General features: G+C 35.2%; 1 protein-coding gene across 12 annotated transcripts in view; it reads left to right on the top strand.

The window, feature by feature from the left end:
• LOC105475715 (transcription factor EC) overlaps window positions 1-20,438 on the top strand; it is a 557,301-nt gene that overhangs the window by 489,016 nt on the left and 47,847 nt on the right. For all 12 annotated transcript variants that reach the window (XM_071094590.1, XM_071094586.1, XM_071094583.1 and 9 more), the window contains one exon: window positions 11,865-12,116. In XM_071094590.1, coding sequence (XP_070950691.1) covers window positions 11,865-12,116 — 252 coding nt within the window. The remainder of the gene's footprint in view (window positions 1-11,864; window positions 12,117-20,438) is intronic.

The raw sequence follows: 20,438 nt of genomic DNA on the forward strand, positions 1-20,438 counted from the left end.
ATTAATACATCTGCTGCAAAGCATATGAATATTTTCTCTAACTGGAATAAAGAAAGACTGTAAATAGCTTTACTTTATTTCCTGAATGATTTTGTCATCTAATGGGCTTGTGCTGATTTAACAAATCCCTCTGGTTTTCAGGGCTTTTTGGATTTTAGGGCTGCAGATAAGGGGTTGAGGATTGCTAACATGAAAGTTATAATAGTGTTGGATTAGGAAAATAAAGGTATATCTATATCAAAGGGTTGAATGCATAATTTCTGAAATAGGGCAAACTAATAATTATTTAATTAAGGATAGCTTACTTACCTGGCAGCATAACATGCACAGACTTTAAACAACAATTTTGCAAAATGTGCAAAAATACTCAATAAGGAGAAGGGGGAAAATAAAGTTTAATATCAGAATAGATTTTCCTATGTGTAATTAGAAGTTAGGAATCCATCATATTTAGTTCTTTTTTTTTTTTTTTTTTTTTTTTTTTTTTTTTTGAGACGGAGTCTCACGCTGTTGCCCAGGCTGGAGTGCAGTGGCGCGATCTCGGCTCACTGCAAGCTCCGCCTCCTGGGTTCACGCCATTCTCCTGCCTCAGCCTCCTGAGTAGCTGGGACTACAGGCGCCCGCCACCGCGCCCGGCTAATTTTTTGTATTTTTAGTAGAGACGGGGTTTCACTGTGGTCTCGATCTCCTGACCTTGTGATCCGCCCACCTCGGCCTCCCAAAGTGCTGGGATTACAGGCTTGAGCCACCGCGCCCGGCCCATCATATTTAGTTCTAAGCCTTCTTGTCTTCCAAGTAGGTTCTTCCTTCAATGTCCATCTCACCTGTCACTGAAGTGTGGATGTCATGTAAATTATAATGGCCCATACATCACTTCCGAGTTCCAGACACACACGTCTAGCTACCTATTTCATTTCCCCTCCTGGACATCTTCAAGGCTTCAAAAACTCAGTATGTTTAACACCAAATTAATGATTCTCTATTCTTTCCTAAACACCAGTCTTCTCAGTAAAGGACATCACTATTCATTCAATGACTTAAGCCAGGAACTCAGGTATCATTCCTTAATCTATTTCTAAACATCTCTTGAATCCAGCTATTTGTCTCCACATCACAACTTTACCCTCATCACATGACCCTCATTCAAGTAATGCTTTTTTCTTTCTTGGACTCCCTCATTTACTCTTCAGTATTTATCTGACTAAACTTTTACTTGCCCCTCCTTTTATTGGAGAAAATAAGACACCTTTATATACCTAAAGGATTGCATGGGCTGGTCCTATTAGTCTCTACAGCCCCTTCGGACCATGTCATCATTTTTCTGCTCTAGATCCATTCTCTCCTTTCAGTGGGTTTTTCTCACCTTGCTTCCTTTCACCACAGGATCTTTGCATATACTCCTCCATCTCTCCGAAGTGCTTTTTACTATACTCTTGATGTGATTACTTCCTGTTCACCCTCCTGTTCGAGCCCTATCATCCCATCCTCAGGGAAGTCTTCCCTGACCTCTGTGTAGATAATGTCCTTTTCCTACGTGCTCAAAGTCCTGTGCATTTCTCCTTCCTATCATTTGTAGCACTTAACCATTTATAGTCATTTGTGTGATTGATTAAACTCTGTCTCTTCCATCTGCCCCTGCCTATAAGCTACGTGAGGAGAGAGACCATGTTTGACTGTGCCTACCACTCTGCTCACTCAAGTGCCTACCACTCTGTCCACTCAAGTGCCTACCACTCTGGCCACTCAAGTGCCTATCGTATATAGGCATGCATATATTTGTTAAATGAATCAATCAGTAAAATTACTAGCAAGAACTGACTTTCACTTGAATGACTTGTTCCTGTTTTATCTAGTTTCTGCTTGATTATGACACGTTTTACTTTCAAGAGTTTGTCACATTGTGTTATAGTTACATGTTTAAATATTTATCTCCCCTAATATACTGTGAATTCTTTGAAGAGTGGGTTATATCTGTTTTGTTTTGTTATATCTCAAGTCCATTTTAGTAATATGAAACATGATATGTAGTAGACACTCAAAAATATTTGCAGATTCAATTAATGCTAAACTGTGAGCACATTGTCAAGTGTATTTTAAGTATCATTGCTTACATTTTCTGAATGTTTCACATTAACTTATTTTGGTTATTGATGATGGGAACAGTTGACTTTAGTATGTGCATGGCTGTTGTATTGTTTTGAGGCCAAAATGAAGTTGTCAGTCTCTGATGTGATTCTTAATTCAAGTTTATGTCTTAAAAAATTACTCATACTCTTAAAAAATGGATCAGCCTAAGCAAACCATGGTTATTGCTGGTATTTGTTTTGTTTCTTTTAAAGGTATAACATGATAATTTTACTGAGAAACTATCATAAAAAAAACAAATCAATGCATGTATAAATGGAGGTAGATGAAATTGTAAGGGAAGCTTTGACTCTATAGACCAAATTCAAGTGTTCGTCAGGTGCAAGAATTTTACTGCTAGAACACTATTGAATTAGAAAAACTCTGCTTAATAGTATTCATTCTTTTTAGTCTTTTAAGTGTGGATCTTTTCTCAAAGACACACCAGTGGAATTATCCAAATTCAAATGATTGGGACTGAAGGAATATGTTACAATCACATTTTATATTATTATCCATTAAATAGCTTTGGATTATATAATACTCGGCTGAAATATGCTGACAGTTATTCAGAAACCTAAGTAAAACTTTTGATGAACCGGGCTCTACTTTAGTTCAGTAGTTATATCTCAATCAGACAAGCTTGACTGTATAATTTAAGTTTTAGTCAAGATGAGATTTATGGGTATATCGTATCCACAGACTGCTGTGAGGAAAGAAAGATTTGAAGAAATGAGTTATTAATCTTTACTGCAGAACATTAACAAATGTCATGTGGCTTTTATGAGTTGGTACCTAGGAGGTAGTAGTTTCATAAGCCCCCCAAAATAGATTTCCTCTTATATACCTCTGATACCAAGACCATAATGAATAGTTACCTATTACTCACTTTTGAAGCTCAAAGTTTCAGTTCATTTATTAAATTCAAGCTTAGTATAAAATTAACAAAATTAAATAAGGACTGTCATATTATAGTGAATGGAATGGTCTTGCTTTTTGATATGTGTATGTGCCTATGTGCATGCATGTGTGTGTGTATTTGATGATGTTGTATATGTTTTTATTTACTATCACCAGGTAATTACTTAGAGTAAATCTATTTCTGCCTGTAAATATTTCTGGTCATATTCTTGCTGATGGTTTAAACAGGCTTATTAGGTAGCCACCCATGTTTGCTTTGTTAATTTGATTGGCTAGTCATAATAATAAAAAAATCTTGTTATTGAGATAATTGCTTGTCTGATGTTTGCCATCACTTGTTAGTTTTGAATTTCAAAAGGCCAGTACCCAAGAAGCGGAGTCATCTCCTCCCAGGTTCTTTGCCCTCGGTTGAGATAAGTGGCCTCCAGGTGGGTGGTGACATATAGGTCACAGCCAAGCTTTCTGGAGAGGAATCACTTTCCCTTGAGACTGGCTTTAACAAAGCACAAACTCTCATTCAGTGTTTGCTGAGTGAATGTTGAAAGAATTAGTTGAGGGCTTTTACCATTATTGTATGCTTTCTGTATAGAAAACATTTTAAAAGAAGCTAAAATTAATATAAGCCTATAGAAGTATGAAATTACATTTAAAAGCATTTGTAGGATGTTATCACAATATGAAAGGAGATATGATGCAAGTTGACAATCTTATAAAATAGAGAATCATGGAGTTGATGGCATCCTTCAGAATGTTTTGGTACAACTACCCACTTGTTTCTTTTCTTTCTTTCTTTCTTTCTTTTTTTTGACAGAGTCTTGCTCTGTCACCCAGACTGGAGTGCAGTGGCGCGATCTCGGCTCACTGCAAGCTCTGTCTCCCAGGATCATGCCATTCTCCTGCCTCAGCCTCCTGAGTAACTAGGACTACAGGCGCCTGCCACCACGCCCAGCTAATTTTTTTATATATATATATTTTTAGTAGAGATGGAGTTTCACTGTGTTAGCCAGGATGGTCTCGATCTCCTGACCTCGGGATAGATTTAAATCTCCAATACATTTGGATTTGATTTTTGTATATGGTAAGAGATAGGGGCATATTGTCATTTTTTTCTGTATATGAATATCTAGTTTTCCCAGCATCATTTATTGAAGAGACTGTCATTTCCCCAATATGTGTTGTTGGCACCTTTGTCTAAAATGCGTTCACTTTACATTTATGGATTTGTTTCCGGGTTCTCTGTTCTGTTTCATTGGTTTATGTGTCTGTACAATGCTGTTTTTGTTACTATAGCTCTGAAGTATAATTTGAAGTCAAGTGATATGATTCCTCCAGTTTATTTTTGCTCTGGATAGCTTTGGATATCCGGAGTGTTTTGTGTTTCTGTATAAATTTTAGGACTGTTTTCTTTTTTTTTTTCCTATTTCTGTGAAGAATGTCATTGGTATTTTGATAGGGATTGCATTGAATCTGTAGATTACTTTAGGTAATATGGACACTTTAACAATATTATTGATTCTTCCAATTCATTAACATGGAATATGAAGAGGACTTTTTTGTGTCCTCTTAAATTTCTTGCATTAATGTTTTACAGTTTACATTGTAGAGATCTTTCACTTCTTTGGTTAATTCCTAGGTATTTTATTTTTTTTGTAGCTATTGCAAATGGGATTACTTTCTTGATTTCTTTTCCAGATTGTTCACTGTTGGCATACATTTAAATCAGAAATGCTACTGGTTTTTGTATGTTGATTCTGTATCCTGCAACTTTACTGAATTTATTTATCTGTTCTAATAGTTTTTTTATGTGGAGTCTTTAAATTTTTCCAAATGTAGGATCATTTAATCTGCAAACACAGATAAATTTACTTCTTCCTTTCCAATTTGGATGCCATTTATTTCTTTCTCTTGTTTGATTGCTTTAGCTAGGACTTCCAGTACCATGTTGAATAGTGGTGGTGAAAGTGGGCATCCTTGTTGTGTTCCAGATCTTAGAGGAAAGGATTTCAGTTTTTTCCTGCTCAGTATGATACTATCTCTGGGTCTGTTCTATGTGGCTTTTATTGTATGGAGGTAAGTTGCTTCTATATTAAGTTTTTTGAGGGTTTTTATCTTGAAGTGTTCAATATTATCAAATGCTTTTTTCCATATCAATTGAAATGATCATGTAGTTTTGTTCTTCATTCTGTTGATATGATGTGTCACATTAATTTGCATATGTTTGACCGTCTTTACATCCTTGGGATAAATCCCTTTTGGTCATGATGAAGTATATTTTTAATGTGTTGTTGAATTTGGTTTGCTAGTATTTTGTTGAGGATTTTTGCATCAATGTTCATTGGGGATAGTGGCCTGTACTTTTCTTTTTTTGATATATCTTTGTCTGTTTTTGATATCAGGGTAATACTGACCTTGTAGAATGGGTTTAGAAGTTTTCCCTCCTCCTCTATTTTTCAGAAAGTTTGAGCAGTATTGGTATGAATTCTTTAAGTATTTGGTAAAATTAAGCAGTGAAGCCATAGGCTTTTTTTTTTTTTTTTTTTTTTTTTTTTTGCTGGGAGACTTATAATGGCTTTGATCTTGCTACTTATTATTTGTTCAGATTTTGGATTTCTTCGTGGTTCAATCTTGGTACGTTGTGCATGTCTAGGAATTTGTCCATTTCTCCTAGATATTTCAAATTTATTGGCATATACTTGCTCATATCACAGTAGCCCTAATAATCATTTGAATGTCTGTGATATCAGTTGTAATGTTTCCTTTTTCATTGCTCATTTCATTTATTTGTGTCTTCTCTCTTTTTTTCTTAGTTAGCCTGGCTAAAGGTTTGTTGATTTTATATTTTCAAGAAAACACCTTTTCATTTTGTTGATCTTTTGTATGGTTTCTTTCATTTCAATTTTATTTATTTCTGTTCTGATCTTCTTTTCTTGTACTAATTTGGGGTTTACTTTCTCCTGCTTTTCTATTTCTTTAAGATGCATTGTTAGATTGTTTATTTGAAATGTTTCTGCTTTTCTCATTTAGGTGCTTATACATATGAACTTTCCTCTTAGTACTGCTTTTACTGTATTTCATACATTTTGGTATATTGTGTTTTCATTATCATTTGTTTCAAGAAATTTTTAAATTTCCTTCTTAATTTCTTAATTTACCCACTGGTCATTCAGGAGCATATTTCCATATTTCCATGTGTTTGTATAGTTTCCAGGATTCCTTTTGTTGTTGATTTGTGGTTTTATTTCATTGTGGCCAGAGAAAATACTTGACATGATAACAATATTTAAAAAGTTTTAAAGACTTACGTGAATTTGTAAGACTTGTTATGTGGTCTGTCCTTGAGAATGATCAATGTGCTGAGGAGAATGTGTATACTGCAGCCATTGAATGAAATGTTCTGTAAATGTCTATTAGGTTTATTTGGTTTATAGTTCAGATTAAGTCTGATATTTCTTTATTGATTTTCTGTGTGGATGATCTGCTCAATGCTGAAAGTAGGGTGTTAAAGTTTCTAGCTGTTACTGCATTGGGGTCTCTCTATTTAGCGCTAATAATATTTGTTTTATATATCTGGATGCTCCAGTTTTGGGCACATATATATATTTATAATTGTTATATCTTCTTGTTGATTGGCTACGTTATCATTACATTATGACCTTTTTGTCCCTTCTTACACCTTTTGTCTTGAAATCTACTTTGTCTGATATCAGTATAGTGACTCTTGCTATTTTGGGTTTCCATTTGCATGGAATACATTTTTCAATCCCTTTCTTTTAATTCTATGTGTATCTTTATAACTAATGTGAGTTTCTTGTAGACTACAGATTGTTGCATGTTTTTTTTAATCCATTCAGCCACTCTATTTTTTTTGATTGGAGAGTTTATTCCATTTACATTCAATTTTATTATTAATAAGGAAGAAATTACTCTTGCCATTTTGTTACTTTTTTCTGCTCTGTTTTCTGTTTCTCTTCCTTCTTTCCTTTATTTCTGTCTTCTTTTTAGAGAAGGTAGTTTTCCCTGGTGGTATGTTTTAATTTCTTGCTTTTTCTTTTTTGTGTATCTGCTGAATGTTTTTTCATTTGAGTTACCATGAGGCTTGCAAATACCATCTTATAACCCATTATTTTAAACTGATGACAACTTACCACTGATTGCATAAAATTTTTGTTTTTCTCATTTTAGGATCCTTTCTTTATTCTTGACCTTTGGTAGTTTGATTATTAGACGTCTTGAGGTAGCCTTCTTTGGGTTAGATCTATTTGGTGTTTTAGTACCTTCTTGTGCTTGAATATTGATATCTTTCTCTTGGTTTGGGAAGTTCTGTATTATTACCCATTTGAATAAATTTTCTATCCCTGTCTCTTCCTCTACCTCTTCTTTAAGGCCAATAACTTTTAAATTTTCCCTTTGGAGGTTATTTTCTGGATCCTGTAGGCATGCTTAATTCTTTTTTAGTCTTTTTCCTTTTGTCTCGTCTGACCATGTATTTTCAAATATCCTGTCTTCAAGTTCAATAATTCTTTCTTCTGCTTGATGAATTCTGCTGGTAAGAGACTCTGATGTGTTCTTCAGCATTCCTATTGAACTTTTAACCTCCCGAATTTTTGCTTGATTCTTTTTGTTAAATTTACATGATAGTATTCTGAATTGCTTCTCCATTTTGTCTTGAATTTCATTGAGTTTTCCCAAATCTATTTTGAATTCTCTGTCTGAAAGGTCACATATCTCTGTTTCTCCAAGATTTGTTCCTGATGACTTATTTAGTTTATTTGGTGAGGTCATATTTTCCTGTAAGGTTTTTATGCTTGTGGATGTTTGTTGGTGTTTGGGCATTGAAGAGTTAGGTATTCATTTTATTCTTTGCAGTCTGGGCTGGTTTGTACCCGTCCATCTTGGGAAGGCATTCCAGGTATTTAAAAGGACTTGGATGTTGTAATCTAAGTTCTTGGTCACCGCAGTGGTAACTGCATTAGGAGGCAGCTAAAGATTAGTAATGCTGTGGCTCTTGCAGACTCATGCATGTACCACCTTGGTGGTCTTAGATAAGATCCAGAAGAATTCTGTGTGTTGCCTAGCAAGGACTCTGGTACTTTTCTCTTACAGTCTCTCAATCAAATGGAATCCCTCTGTGTGTGCTGAGCTACCTAGATCTTGGGGAGGAGTGACACAAGCACCCCTCTGGCCACCACCAATAGGACTATGCTGTGTCAGAACTGAAGGCAGCACAGCACTGAGTTTTGCCCAAGGCCCATGGTAACCATTGCTTGACTACTACTTATGTTTCTCTCAAGGCCCTAATGCCCTACCATCAGCAGGTAGTAAAGTCAGCCAGAATTGTGTCCTTACCCTCATGGTGATGAGATCCCCCTCCCCATGCTAGTCCAGAGATGCCAGCTGGGAGCCAGGGCCTATAGTTGAAAACCTTAGGAATCTACCTGATTCTCTTTTCTACTGCAGCTGAGCTGACACCCAATCCACAAGACAAAGTTCTTCCCACTCTTTCTTTTCCTTTTCACAAGCTACGGACTCTCCCAAAGCTACTACTGCCCCAGGCCTGCAGTGTGTACTATCTGGTTACTCCTAACGTTTACTCAAGACCCAAGGTCTCTTCAGTCAACTTGTGGTGAATGCTGCCAGCTTCAGGACTCTCCGTTTAGTGGTCTTACCTCTGGCCAAGAGAATGTCCAGCAATGCTGTCTGATAGCTAAGTTCTGGAATTGAGGACTCTAAGAGCTCGCTGGGTGCTCTACCCCAGTGTGGCTAGCTGTTACTTAAGACACAAGACAAAGTTCTCTTTACTCTTCCCTCTCCTTTTCTCGAGCAGAAGGAGTCTCTCCCCAAACCCACCATAGCTGGGAATACGTTGGATCACACCTAAGCCAGCATGTCTCTGAGTCTCACTCAAGGCCCATCGCAAGTACTGCCTGGGTAGTACTGCTGATTATTCAGGGCCCATGGTCTAATTAGCATTTTAAAGATCCTGCCATGACTAGATCCTTCCCTTCAAGGAAGTAGGCTCCCTTCTGGCCCAGGATATATCTAGAAATGGTCATGAGTTAGGCTCTGGAATGAGGGCCTCAAGACTGCCTTGTTCCTTATCCTACTGTGGCTGAGCTGGTAGCCATGTTGCAAGACAAAGTCCACAAAGAGATTTTTTTCTGGGGAACAGCATAATCACATTTCATTGAATCTTCCCATGCTACACCAAGTTTTTAGACTCTTCTGCTTAGTCTGCAGATGTTGAACAGATAACATCCAACCCAGTCCTCACTCTTGCCTGCTAAACTTTTGTAATTCCTCACAGATAATCAATAATTTAGGGAGAATTAGAGTTAGTCCCATACTATATTTTATTCTGACTCTGTATAGAGTGGCCTGAAGAGGAGATGGTGTTCTTGCTTTGAGAAAAGTATTTATGACTTCTTTTGCATGAGTAACATTTGTGACTGTCTCACAACTTCTTGTCTTGTTTCATCTTGATCTTTTCTGTTTCATTGCATGTATTATGGAGCTTTTGCTTTGCATTGTAAACATTTCAGTTATTTACTCAGGAACCGATTTTATAATGCTTAGGAAGACAGGCTATGTATTCCAATTCTTTCTCTCAGTAGCTGAATGATAATAGGCACGCCATTTACACTCTCTAAATTTTAGTGGCTTCACCTATATAGTGCAACGGGGTTACTAACTAATGGTACCTATCTCCTAAGGTTATCACAAGAATGGAATAAAATAATATATGTAAATTGTTTAGCACAGTGCCTGGTATCTGTTGCTTAATATTATTATCATTATAGTTGTTGTTGCTATAGTTGATACTAATACTGCCCAATAAATTGTAAACTCCTATAACCTTGGGATCACATCTATGACTTCTTTTATATTCTTGATATAACACAAGAGTAAGTGCTTCAGTGAGGCTTTTGGAATGAATGGATGAAAAGTAAAAAATGAATTAGTTAATGCATGTTGTAAATTCTCATTCAACATACTCTTCTTAGAACAGGAGATATTTTCCAATTGTAGGTATACAATGTTCTTTGGCATTCAGTTGCATAGTGTGAAAGACCATTCATATTTGTGAAACTGAAAGTGTTCTTAATAATGTATTTCATAAAAGTATACAGATTAAAAAGGATTAATTTAGAACAGTAGGATAATCTAAATAGCTACCCTAAAAAAATTACCACCGGCATTTTAATGAAATGTTATTTTACAACTTTAAAGCTCATAGCAATATAATTAGTAATATGTGTAATCTTTATTACCAATCTTAATCTTTTTTATATGACTGAAAAATTATTTTATGGTAGTACAATTAAAATAATGCTAAAAATGTCAGCATAACAGAATTAAACTAAAGTAACTACTACAATATTGTACCCCAAACCAGCTAATTTAAATGCAAAATACTTTGTAGAGGCTATTTATCTGGGTTAATGCATGTTAAGGGATTTAAGGAGTAGTTTGTGTAACTGAAATAAAAGGAAAAATAAGCACTGTACAGCAATCTATACTATTGTTTAACATAAGGGAAATATTAAATCAGTTTATATATAGGCCACATGAGGAAAATGTATTAGAAGCCACATCATAGCATAGTAAATATAAAGACTACTGCCAGGCAAAACTACATTCATAGGCTTTTAAATGGCAGATTTGAAATGCTTAAAGTTGTCCTTACAGAAACAATAGTACAATATTAACTATGGTAACTAGACTGAAGGTGTAAAATTTTGAAAGTATGTGGTATATTTTGCAAAAGGGATTTTGACAGACTTGGCAGTTGTTTAGCTGACACATGGCTATCGTTAGGTATTTTTCTGAATGCTCCTGTCAATTCATAATAATGACTATACCACTTTCTCATTATTATAAGGTGAAAATATGAAAGGGTTTAAAAATAAGATTAAAAAAATAAAACTGGGCTCAGGATAGAAATAGGAAAGTACAAGCCGGGCGCCGTGGCTCAAGCCTGTAATCCCAGCTCTCTGGGAGGCTGAGGTGGGCGGATCATGAGGTCAGGAGATCGAGACCATCCTGGCTAACACGGTGAAACCCTGTCTCTACTAAAAATACAAAAAACTACGTGGGCGTGGTGGCGGGCGCCTGTAGTCCCAGCTACTCAGGAGGCTGAGGAAAGAGAATGGCGTAAACCTGGGAGGTGGAGCTTGCAGTGTGAGCTGAGATCGCGCCACTGCACTCCAGCCTGGGTTACAGAGCGAGACTCGGTCTCAAAAAAAAAAAAAAAAAAAAAAAAGAAAAAAAAAGAAATAGGGAAGTACAGAAAAGTAGAAAAAAATCACCTAGAATTTCACTACCCATACAGTTTCACACTTAAATTTTGTACATATATTTCTAGTTCCTGCTCTCTTAAAATTTTTAGTTTTCTTAAGAACAAAGTTTTGATCATATTTCGTAGAATATTTATGTGTAATATAAAGGAATCCAAGTAATACATGTTACATACAAATTACTTAAAATAGTGAATCATCTGTGTTTTCTCTGTGTTATTTTGGGCCCTAATTTTTTAGACCCTCAAAAAATATTGTGGCTTATGTATTTATTCCTAATTTTTAGGGCTACTCATTTAAAAAAAACTGGTTAGCATTTAAAATATTTCATTAAAGTTTAACTTCTTAATAATCATAACCCATTAAAATTGTATGTAACTTATGACAGAAATATGGATGATAGATTTGAGAGAAACTAGATGCTATAGTATAGTGTGTTTATTATCCTAGTGCAATAATGGAAAGGAAAACTCTGATTTCACAGATAATGCTGCACATTGTATTTGTTTGATTTTGATCTTGTAGGTCCCAGCACACCTGGAAAGTTCTTCCAGGCCTCAGCTACAGAAAGCCCAGAGACAGCAAGTAAATTCTTTCATGATCCTTGATCATCAGATCATCAATCCAGCTCTTAAATGGTCACAACCTACAGTGCCAAGTGGTGGGCCTCTTGTGCAGCAGGCACACACAACTCTGGACAGTGATGCTGGCCTCTCAGAAAACCCGCTCACCAAGTTACTAACTCTTGGAAAAGAAGATGACAATGCGCAATGGCATGTATGTCTAATGGCTGGTTATAAAAATATATCATCAGTTTTTGAAAAAATCTCTATAAAGTAATTGAAGTCAACATTTTTACAGTAAACTTTCCAATTGTAAATGTAACAAAATAAATGTTTTTAATTAAATTATTCTCTATTTATTAACTATATGCATATAAATTCCTATGCATAATAAAATATAAAAATTCATTTTTAATACACACTTCAATTATGTATTAATGTGAATTAAAATAGACACTAATAGTGGTATGGGTTTAGAAGATTTAGCTCTAATTGTAAATGTTTTCTGATAAGTTTAGTTGAACTATTTATCAGTAGTTAGATTGTCTTAAATATCCATTACAATAAAACGGGCAGAAATTGCTTAAATAGCAGTAAATTTTTGCTGTAGAAATTGAGTATTAGAATAAGACTAATACTTTTATTGCATTTATATTATATGACATTATATCTGGATCTTTTAACTTTCGCTTTTCTATACATTCAATTCTATTTTTAATAAATGCTTGGCTACTCTTTACTAAATAACCGAAATTTAGAAGTGCTCATCATACAAAATAAATGAGTACTTAGCTTCATGGAGTTTATATTTATTGTGATTTGCTTGTAATGAACCTTCAGAAAATATTGACGTGTGAATAGAACTGGGAAACAGTGGTACTAGAAAAAAGGCTTCCTTTAACATTTCAGTCTAAAAAACTACAGTAATAACTGAACTTTCTTTTCTTTTTTCCATTAGATTTGTTAGGTAAAGCTATGGTCCTATGATCTCCCAGGTTTAATCTCCCAATCTACATTCCTGGTGATTATTGCTGATTTCAGGTCAATGCTTATCATCTATTAAGCCTGTAGCCTCCAGGCACAAAAGGATAATGCTCAGAATCCCAGTATTTAAATTCCAAATGATAGAGAATTTTTTAAACAAATTTTATGTTAATCTGGAAAAGAGAAAAAAATAAGAATCTGGCGTAGATTGTTAATACAAAATAAAACAATAAAAAATGGGACTTTTTGAAATCTAAAACTGAATGTAAGTACCTGCATGTATATTGACTCTATCTTTACAGTAGTGGATATATAAAAAATCTTTCCTAAAAAATGAATGTAGAACCAGGTTCTCTATTCAGTCTATGAAGATTGTAAAAATATATATTAGATGAAACAATCTGTTCAGTAAATGTTAGATCTACACACACTACAATTTATCCTACAACTACTTATCCCAAATTTCATTTTCTTGTGTGAAAGATTGATTTCTAAAGAGAAAAACAAATCTTGAAGGATATGCATATGCCAGTTAATTCTAGGTAAAACCTAGAAATGATTTTATTATATATTTTATAAAATATGTACTCTAAAAAAATGAGAATGGGTAAGCAACATAGATTCTTCTTTTATTTGTTATTTTATTTATTTATTTTATTTTTATATTTATATTTTTATTTATTTTTATTATTTTATATATTTATTTATTTTTTCTTTTCTACCTTTTATGTTTTTTTTTATTCTTTAAGCACACATCTTTGCTTTTATACTAAGCTTGTATATATAAATAAAATTCACATGTTTTTAGTGGTCTTCGGGTGCTCTCAATCAAAGAATCTCATGGCTCAGAAGGGTTGAAAGTCCCAACAATTGCTCTGGCCTTGGGGCAATGTGAACAAACAATGGCTATAGACAATTTTTTTTTCTATTTTTTAAAACCATCATATTTTAAATTATATATACAAAAGTATCTCCCAACCATTATTAATGTCCATTTAATCCGAGTTTTACTGAGTCTGTAATAGTTTTAATCAGTGTGTGGTCTCTTTGAATTTGGTATGTTTATACATCTTCACATACTGCCATCATTCACAGACTTACTATCTTTGATAGCTAGGATATACCCTGTGCTGTTGCAATAGTCTAATACTTTTACTGGTGCTTGGAGTCTTTGGATATAGTCAGTATAGTACAGTTGTGTGGTTTCAGTCCTTAATTTCTCTCACCCATATGTGTAAAAGTTGTAGAATTGTTTTGATGCTTGAATTTTAACTTTTTAACACAAGGGCAGAGTGGGAGCTCAGAAGATGGTTTCTGTTGCCATCTTTTTTTTTTTTTTTTTTTTTTGTCTCCCAAGCCTTTTCCACCTGTGACATCAGGGAGCAGTTCATCAATTCAAAGAAGACCCCAGAAATCATAGCTATCACAGGATAAGTCTGAGAACAGCTTTAGATTCAGGATTTGGTCATTGGAATTAGGAGTAACTTGAAGACTGAAAATCTTTAAGATGAATTATAAAATCAAAAGAAGCATTTTGTAATATGGGTCTTTCTAAGATGCAATTCAAACTTGTACCAATAGCACATGGACCCTTCTGCACTTAACCCTTGCACCTGCCTCAGACTTATCCTTTAGTATCTCCATAGAGCTTCATGTTTCAGCTCTATTGGTTCACCACTGGTTCTCGTGGTGGCCGGGTTCTCCTTCTTACGCCTTTTCTTTACCCTCTGCTTATTTGATCACGACCATTTGTCTGGATAATTCTAGCTCACCCTTCAAAATTCATTTCAGGTGTTTTGTCTAAGGGCTTTCCCCGGTGATGATGCTATCTGGGTTTAGCACCTTTTATTTGAGTTTTCATAGCAATGCTGGTATCATATAGATAACGATTGCACTTTTCATGGCATTCTCACAGCACATGCTACATTTTAATTATGCCTTTTGTGTTTTTCTTATCTTCTAGTCTGTTAATTCCTTGATGAAACTAACATACCTTGTTCACATTTTAATATCTAGCTCCTAGGACAAATTTTTGCCAATTAATAATTAGTGCCTTTTTTGGCTAATTCATAAGTTAATGAATAATGAGTACCCTTATTACAATAATATTTCTCTACTTGCTCTTTTTGGTACAGTAATACTTTAAGTAATATGGTATAATTTGGGAAGAATCATTAGAAAAGTGAAATCAAGGTATTCTAGAAAATCAGAAGGAAGATAAATTTTTTCAGTTTGAGGTCTCAGGAAATCCTGGAAGAGGTAATACTTGAGTTGGGTGTTGAAAGACATATACATCAATAGCAAAGATGACAGAAGATAATTTTTTTGAGTAGAGAATGCTGTAAGCTAGGGGCAGAGTAGATAAGCATAAGTGGGCTTGAGAGTGATACAATTTGGTGCAAATAAGTGACTGAGGTGAGCAAGGAGGATTAGGGTGGGGTTACAGGACTTAAATGCAGATCTGGGAACTTAGACCATGATTCCAAGGTTGTGGGGGACTGTATCAGTTAGATCTGCATTAGGAACATGCAAGAGAAACCCACTTCCAGTGATTTAACTAAAGGAGAGTTACAAATTTTTCTCCCATAATAATCTTATATTATCTCATATAATCTTATGCAATTATATCTTATAATTATTAACAACCTAGAATATTAACAGTGATATTAACAACAAAAATAAGAGAGTATTCATTTAGTCCTTATTTTATTTCAGGTGGTATTTTAAATTAGTTTAACTTTTTAAACATCACTATGGTTTACTATTATCTCCTTTTTTTTTTTTTTTTTTTTTTTTTTTTTTTGAGACAAGTCTCCCTCTGTCACCCAGGCTGGAGTGCAGTGGCACGATCTTGGCTCACTGTAACTTCCATCACCCGGGTTCAAGAGATTGTCGTGCCTCAGCCTCCCAAGTAGCTGGGACTACAGGTACATGCCACCACACTCAGCTAATTTTTGTATTTTTAGTAGAGACAGAGTTTTGCCATATTGGCCAGGGTGGGCTTGAACTCCGGACCTCAAGTGATTCACCTGCCTTGGCCTCCCAAAGTGTTGGGATTACAGGCATGAGCCACCATGCCCGGCCCCTATTATCTCCATTTTAAATAGGGCAACTCACATGAAAAGTAGGCCAGAAGTAGGTAGTCAGAGGCTGTTGTAGTTCTCTGTGATGTCAACATAGATCAATTCTTCCTCTATCTTTCTTCTTTACTATGTGACTTTTATCTTAATATGCCTCAAGTGATCACAAGAGGGCTGCTTCACCTCTCAGGTCCTCAAACCAGATGAACAGTAGAGAGAATGCCTCCATGAGGAAAGGAAACCTTTTGCAGAAATTCCGAAGAGACTTGTGCTTATGACTTAGTCAAAAGTGTGTCACATGGCCACATTTAGCTGATGTGAAGCTGAGAAAAATGCATTTTTTCTTCTGAGCATATTGTTTCATCAAAAACATTAGTAAGAAAGAAGAAGAAAATTGATATTTACTACACAACTCTCAATGGATCTGCTGTGGGAACAAGTTTTTGAGTACAAAAGTATCATAATCAAAGCAATGTTTCAGAAACATTTAAATGGCAGTTGAGAGGGAAAGATTTGAGGTTAAGGTTCATGCTACATGAAGAGATGACAGAATATTACACTGCAATTTAGTTATAGCCTGAATCAGGAAAATTGGTGGTAGAGAGAATGCAAGAAATGAACTCAGGGGTAATGTTGATGCGTCTCAGTGTCATATTGTATACGTAAAGTGAAGGTGGAAGATGAGTTTGGTGCAATTTTGAGATTTTTGAGCCTTTACAGGATGAATAACATAGATGAAGGGACTGTTAAGAGAAGTATGGTAGTCAGAGGGAGTGTAGAGTTTGGCATGAAAGTGATGATGAGTTAACTTAGAGGACAACCAGGAGAAGAGGTTCAAAGGACAAATGAAAATAAACGATCTATTTCTCAGGGAAGAACTTAGAATGGTCAATAATTTTTTTTTTTTTTTTTTTTTTTTTTGAGACGGAGTCTCGCTCTGTCTCCCAGGCTGGAGTGCAGGGGCCGGATCTCAGCTCCGCCTCCCGGGTTCACGCCATTCTCCGGCCTCAGCCTCCCGAGTAGCTGGGACTACAGGCGCCCACCACCTCACCCGGCTAGTTTTTTGTATTTCTTAGTAGAGACGGGGTTTCACCATGTTAGCCAGGATGATCTCGATCTCCTGACCTCGTGATCCACCCGTCTCGGCCTCCCAAAGTGCTGGGATTACAGGCTTGAGCCACCGCGCCCGGCCAGTAAGATTTCATTTGTTTCTTCATTCAGACAGCTGTCATTGCCACATGCTCAGGGAACAAACTGCACATCCTATATAATGTATACCATATAGGAGCTTCAGGTTGAGGGCAAGAGAAAAAAAATAACAAATAATTATAATATTATGTAAAAAGATTTAGAGGAAAATGACTAGTAGGGCATTTAGCCAGATGGGATAGCATGAGTGCAGAATAGAGATGGGAAACAGTGTGAAATGAATAGAAAAGAAGGCAGATGGTGGTAGAAGATGACATCAAAGAAGTAAGTAATCAGCAAATTGCAGAGAGGCTAGTACTCCATGTTAAACAGTATCAAGTCACTGTAGGGTTGAAACTTGGGAGCTAGGGTGACATAATCAGATTGGACTCTAGATCACTTTGTCAACTATATAGAGGGAGAAGTCTGGAGTCAGGGATAGGGAGCAGCTGGGAGTCTATTTCTATTTTGCAGTGCGAGAAAGTAAGACTCTCCCTTAAAACATGTTGAACTGTGGTATCAGTGAGATTATCACGTGGAGATGTTGGTGACAGCTAGATATCCAAATCTGCTGGACTGGAGGAAGAGATTTGAGAGTTGTTAGCATATGGGTGGTCTTTGAAATCTTGAATGAGAAATAAATCCCCTTGAGAACCTGAATACAGTGAGGAGAGATGATAGCTAAAGATACTCTTCTGAAGATGACCAACATTTAAGGGATGGTGAGAAGAGAAGGTCCATAAAAGTAAAGTAAAAAGATAACTGGGAGAGTGCGATGTCATTGATGCCAAAGAGGGAATTAAAGAAGGAGGGAGTGATTCACACACCCAAGTATAGCAGATGAGTCTAGTAAAATAAGAACTGATCAATATCTGTTGAACTTGGCTGTGAGTCAATAAAAATAACAAAAGGAATGTCAGTAGGATGGTGAGCAGAAGCCATTCTACTTGAATTCAGAGTTAATGGAAGGTGGAGAGATTGACCACCTGGGATGTTTGGGACAGCTGAACAGAAAGGTAACAGGGCAAAGGCATAGAAGGTCATAAAATAAAAATTGTTCAGGTCATCTGCCAGTGTTTAGATTGGAAAACAAAGGCTGCATTTGATGAGTAAGGTCATGGATTTTAAGATTTCAGAAATGAAGCAGTTTAGATGATGACAAGACCCAAGGCATGGCTTTAAGTATAGGTAAAGAGAAGTCTAAATTTAGGTTTATGTGCTGAACTATCAGATTTAGAGAGTGCTGAGTTAAAATATTCAACTACAAGTGTTGATTTACTTTTCCATAGAATTCTGACAGTTGTGTATATTTTTAGGTGCATTTGTGTTCATGATCACTTGGTATTATTTTTCCTTCAGATTTTAACCTTGAATTTTATATTGCTTAATATGAATACCACTACTGTGGATTTCCTTTTGGTTATATTTACGATACTTTTTTTTAACCTGGTTTCAGCTTTTTCTGTTGTTTTAAGTGTGTCTCTTATAGACAAAATATTACAAAACCTTTTAAAAATCCAATTCAAGAGAGAGTTTCTCAATCAGTATGTTAACTCATTTACATTCTTGTACTTACTTTACTATTAGGATTTAACAGTTATAATTTCTTATGTTTTAAGTTACCATACTTCATGTTCCTTTGCCGTCTTTTTTCTATCTTCCATTGGTCAATTTTTATCTTCTTTTCTGTTTGTTACTCCTAATATTTTGAGTCATCATTATGATTTTTTCTACATCTATATCCTTGTTTAACATTGTATATGCCATACTCTTAAGCAAAAATCTACCTTAGTATGGTCTCATTTCCTTGTTGTCACCTACCATTCTGTATGGATATTTATAGAATTTATGTATGTACAGAATTCATGTATATATACATACTTACCTATAGAAATACATATATAATTATTGCGCATGTATGTCTCTTTCTACATATATATAGAGTTACTTAGATCACAAAAATTTTACTGTCCTTTACTCATTCTTTTATTTTGTATCAATTTCATGGTTTTATTTATCTTCTGACTGGAGTACTCCTTAAACTGTTTTTAAAAGGTATTTTTGCCTTAAACTTTCTGAGTTTTTATATCCAAAAAGAATTTAATTTCATCCACATACTTAAAAGATACTTTGTTGGCTATAAATGTGTAGGTTCAAAGTTCTTTACCTTTAATATTTCTAGTATTATCTCATTTTCTTTTGCACTCAGTATTGTTAACAAGTTTTATTCTTGCTCTTCTGTTAATCTTTATTTTTACATATCTGAAAGCATATAAATGTTTTCCTTTGTCCTTGAATCTTATACTTTTTATGCCTATTATCTCCATTTTTACTTTTGTCAAGCAATTTGCCCTGTCTTTGTATTCTTGTGATCTTAATTTATTATTTTGAGGATGCCGACTTGCGGGTTTGTAATTCTCATTTCGTCTGATCTATTAATTCCATTTCATCTGATACAAAATGGTGTGTTTGTTGTTGCTTTAAAATAACAAATGGATTCCTAGGTCTTTAATTATGGAGATACTTAGAAGTTGTGAAGGTTTTAGGCTGGATTTTAGATTTTAACATTCATGAAGATAATGGTAAAACCGAAATTAGGGGAAAAAGTAGTCATGTAGGTAGATGACAGAAATGAGGGATGGTAATGTTAAAGGCAAAGGCACAACCTCCAAAGGAGGATGTTTCACATGTAACAAAGAAAAGTTTCTTTCTGGAATAAGGGAAACCTAAGGATGCTTTATAGTCAAAATGAAAAATTAAACAGACTGCGTCATTTATGACGTAAGCTTCCAGAGAGAAAATAGATGAATGACTTATATGTAATTTTTACTGAATCCACTCCTAGTATCCAAATGAAAAGCACTCCCCATAAATTATGTTTAGCAATCTTCTTTCCTCAAGTCTTCTTCACATCTGTTCAGTACAAGGTTTTTTCCCATTTAGTGGCAGAATATGAGTAAAATATCACAAAATAAAAATTCAGTTTTAATAACAATCAAGAATCTACTTAAAGAATTTCAGAGACTGGACTGAACAAAAGAAACAAAATACGCACTTGTATTAACCTAGCTTCTTTAAAGATCTCTTTGTGCACAAGGATTTAACATCTGACCATGACTAGAGCTACACCCTCCCCTGTAGTACCCATGAACCCCATGTGGCTATTTGAATTTAAAGTTAGTTCAAATTCAATAACTTATTTATTTGTATTTGTTTTTATATTTTTGGAGATGGGGTCTCACTCTGTCGCCCAGGCTGGAGTGCAGTGGTGCAATCTCTGCTCA

Source organism: Macaca nemestrina, chromosome 4 (assembly GCF_043159975.1).
Source record: "Macaca nemestrina isolate mMacNem1 chromosome 4, mMacNem.hap1, whole genome shotgun sequence".
Classification (NCBI taxonomy): Eukaryota; Metazoa; Chordata; class Mammalia; order Primates; family Cercopithecidae; genus Macaca; species Macaca nemestrina.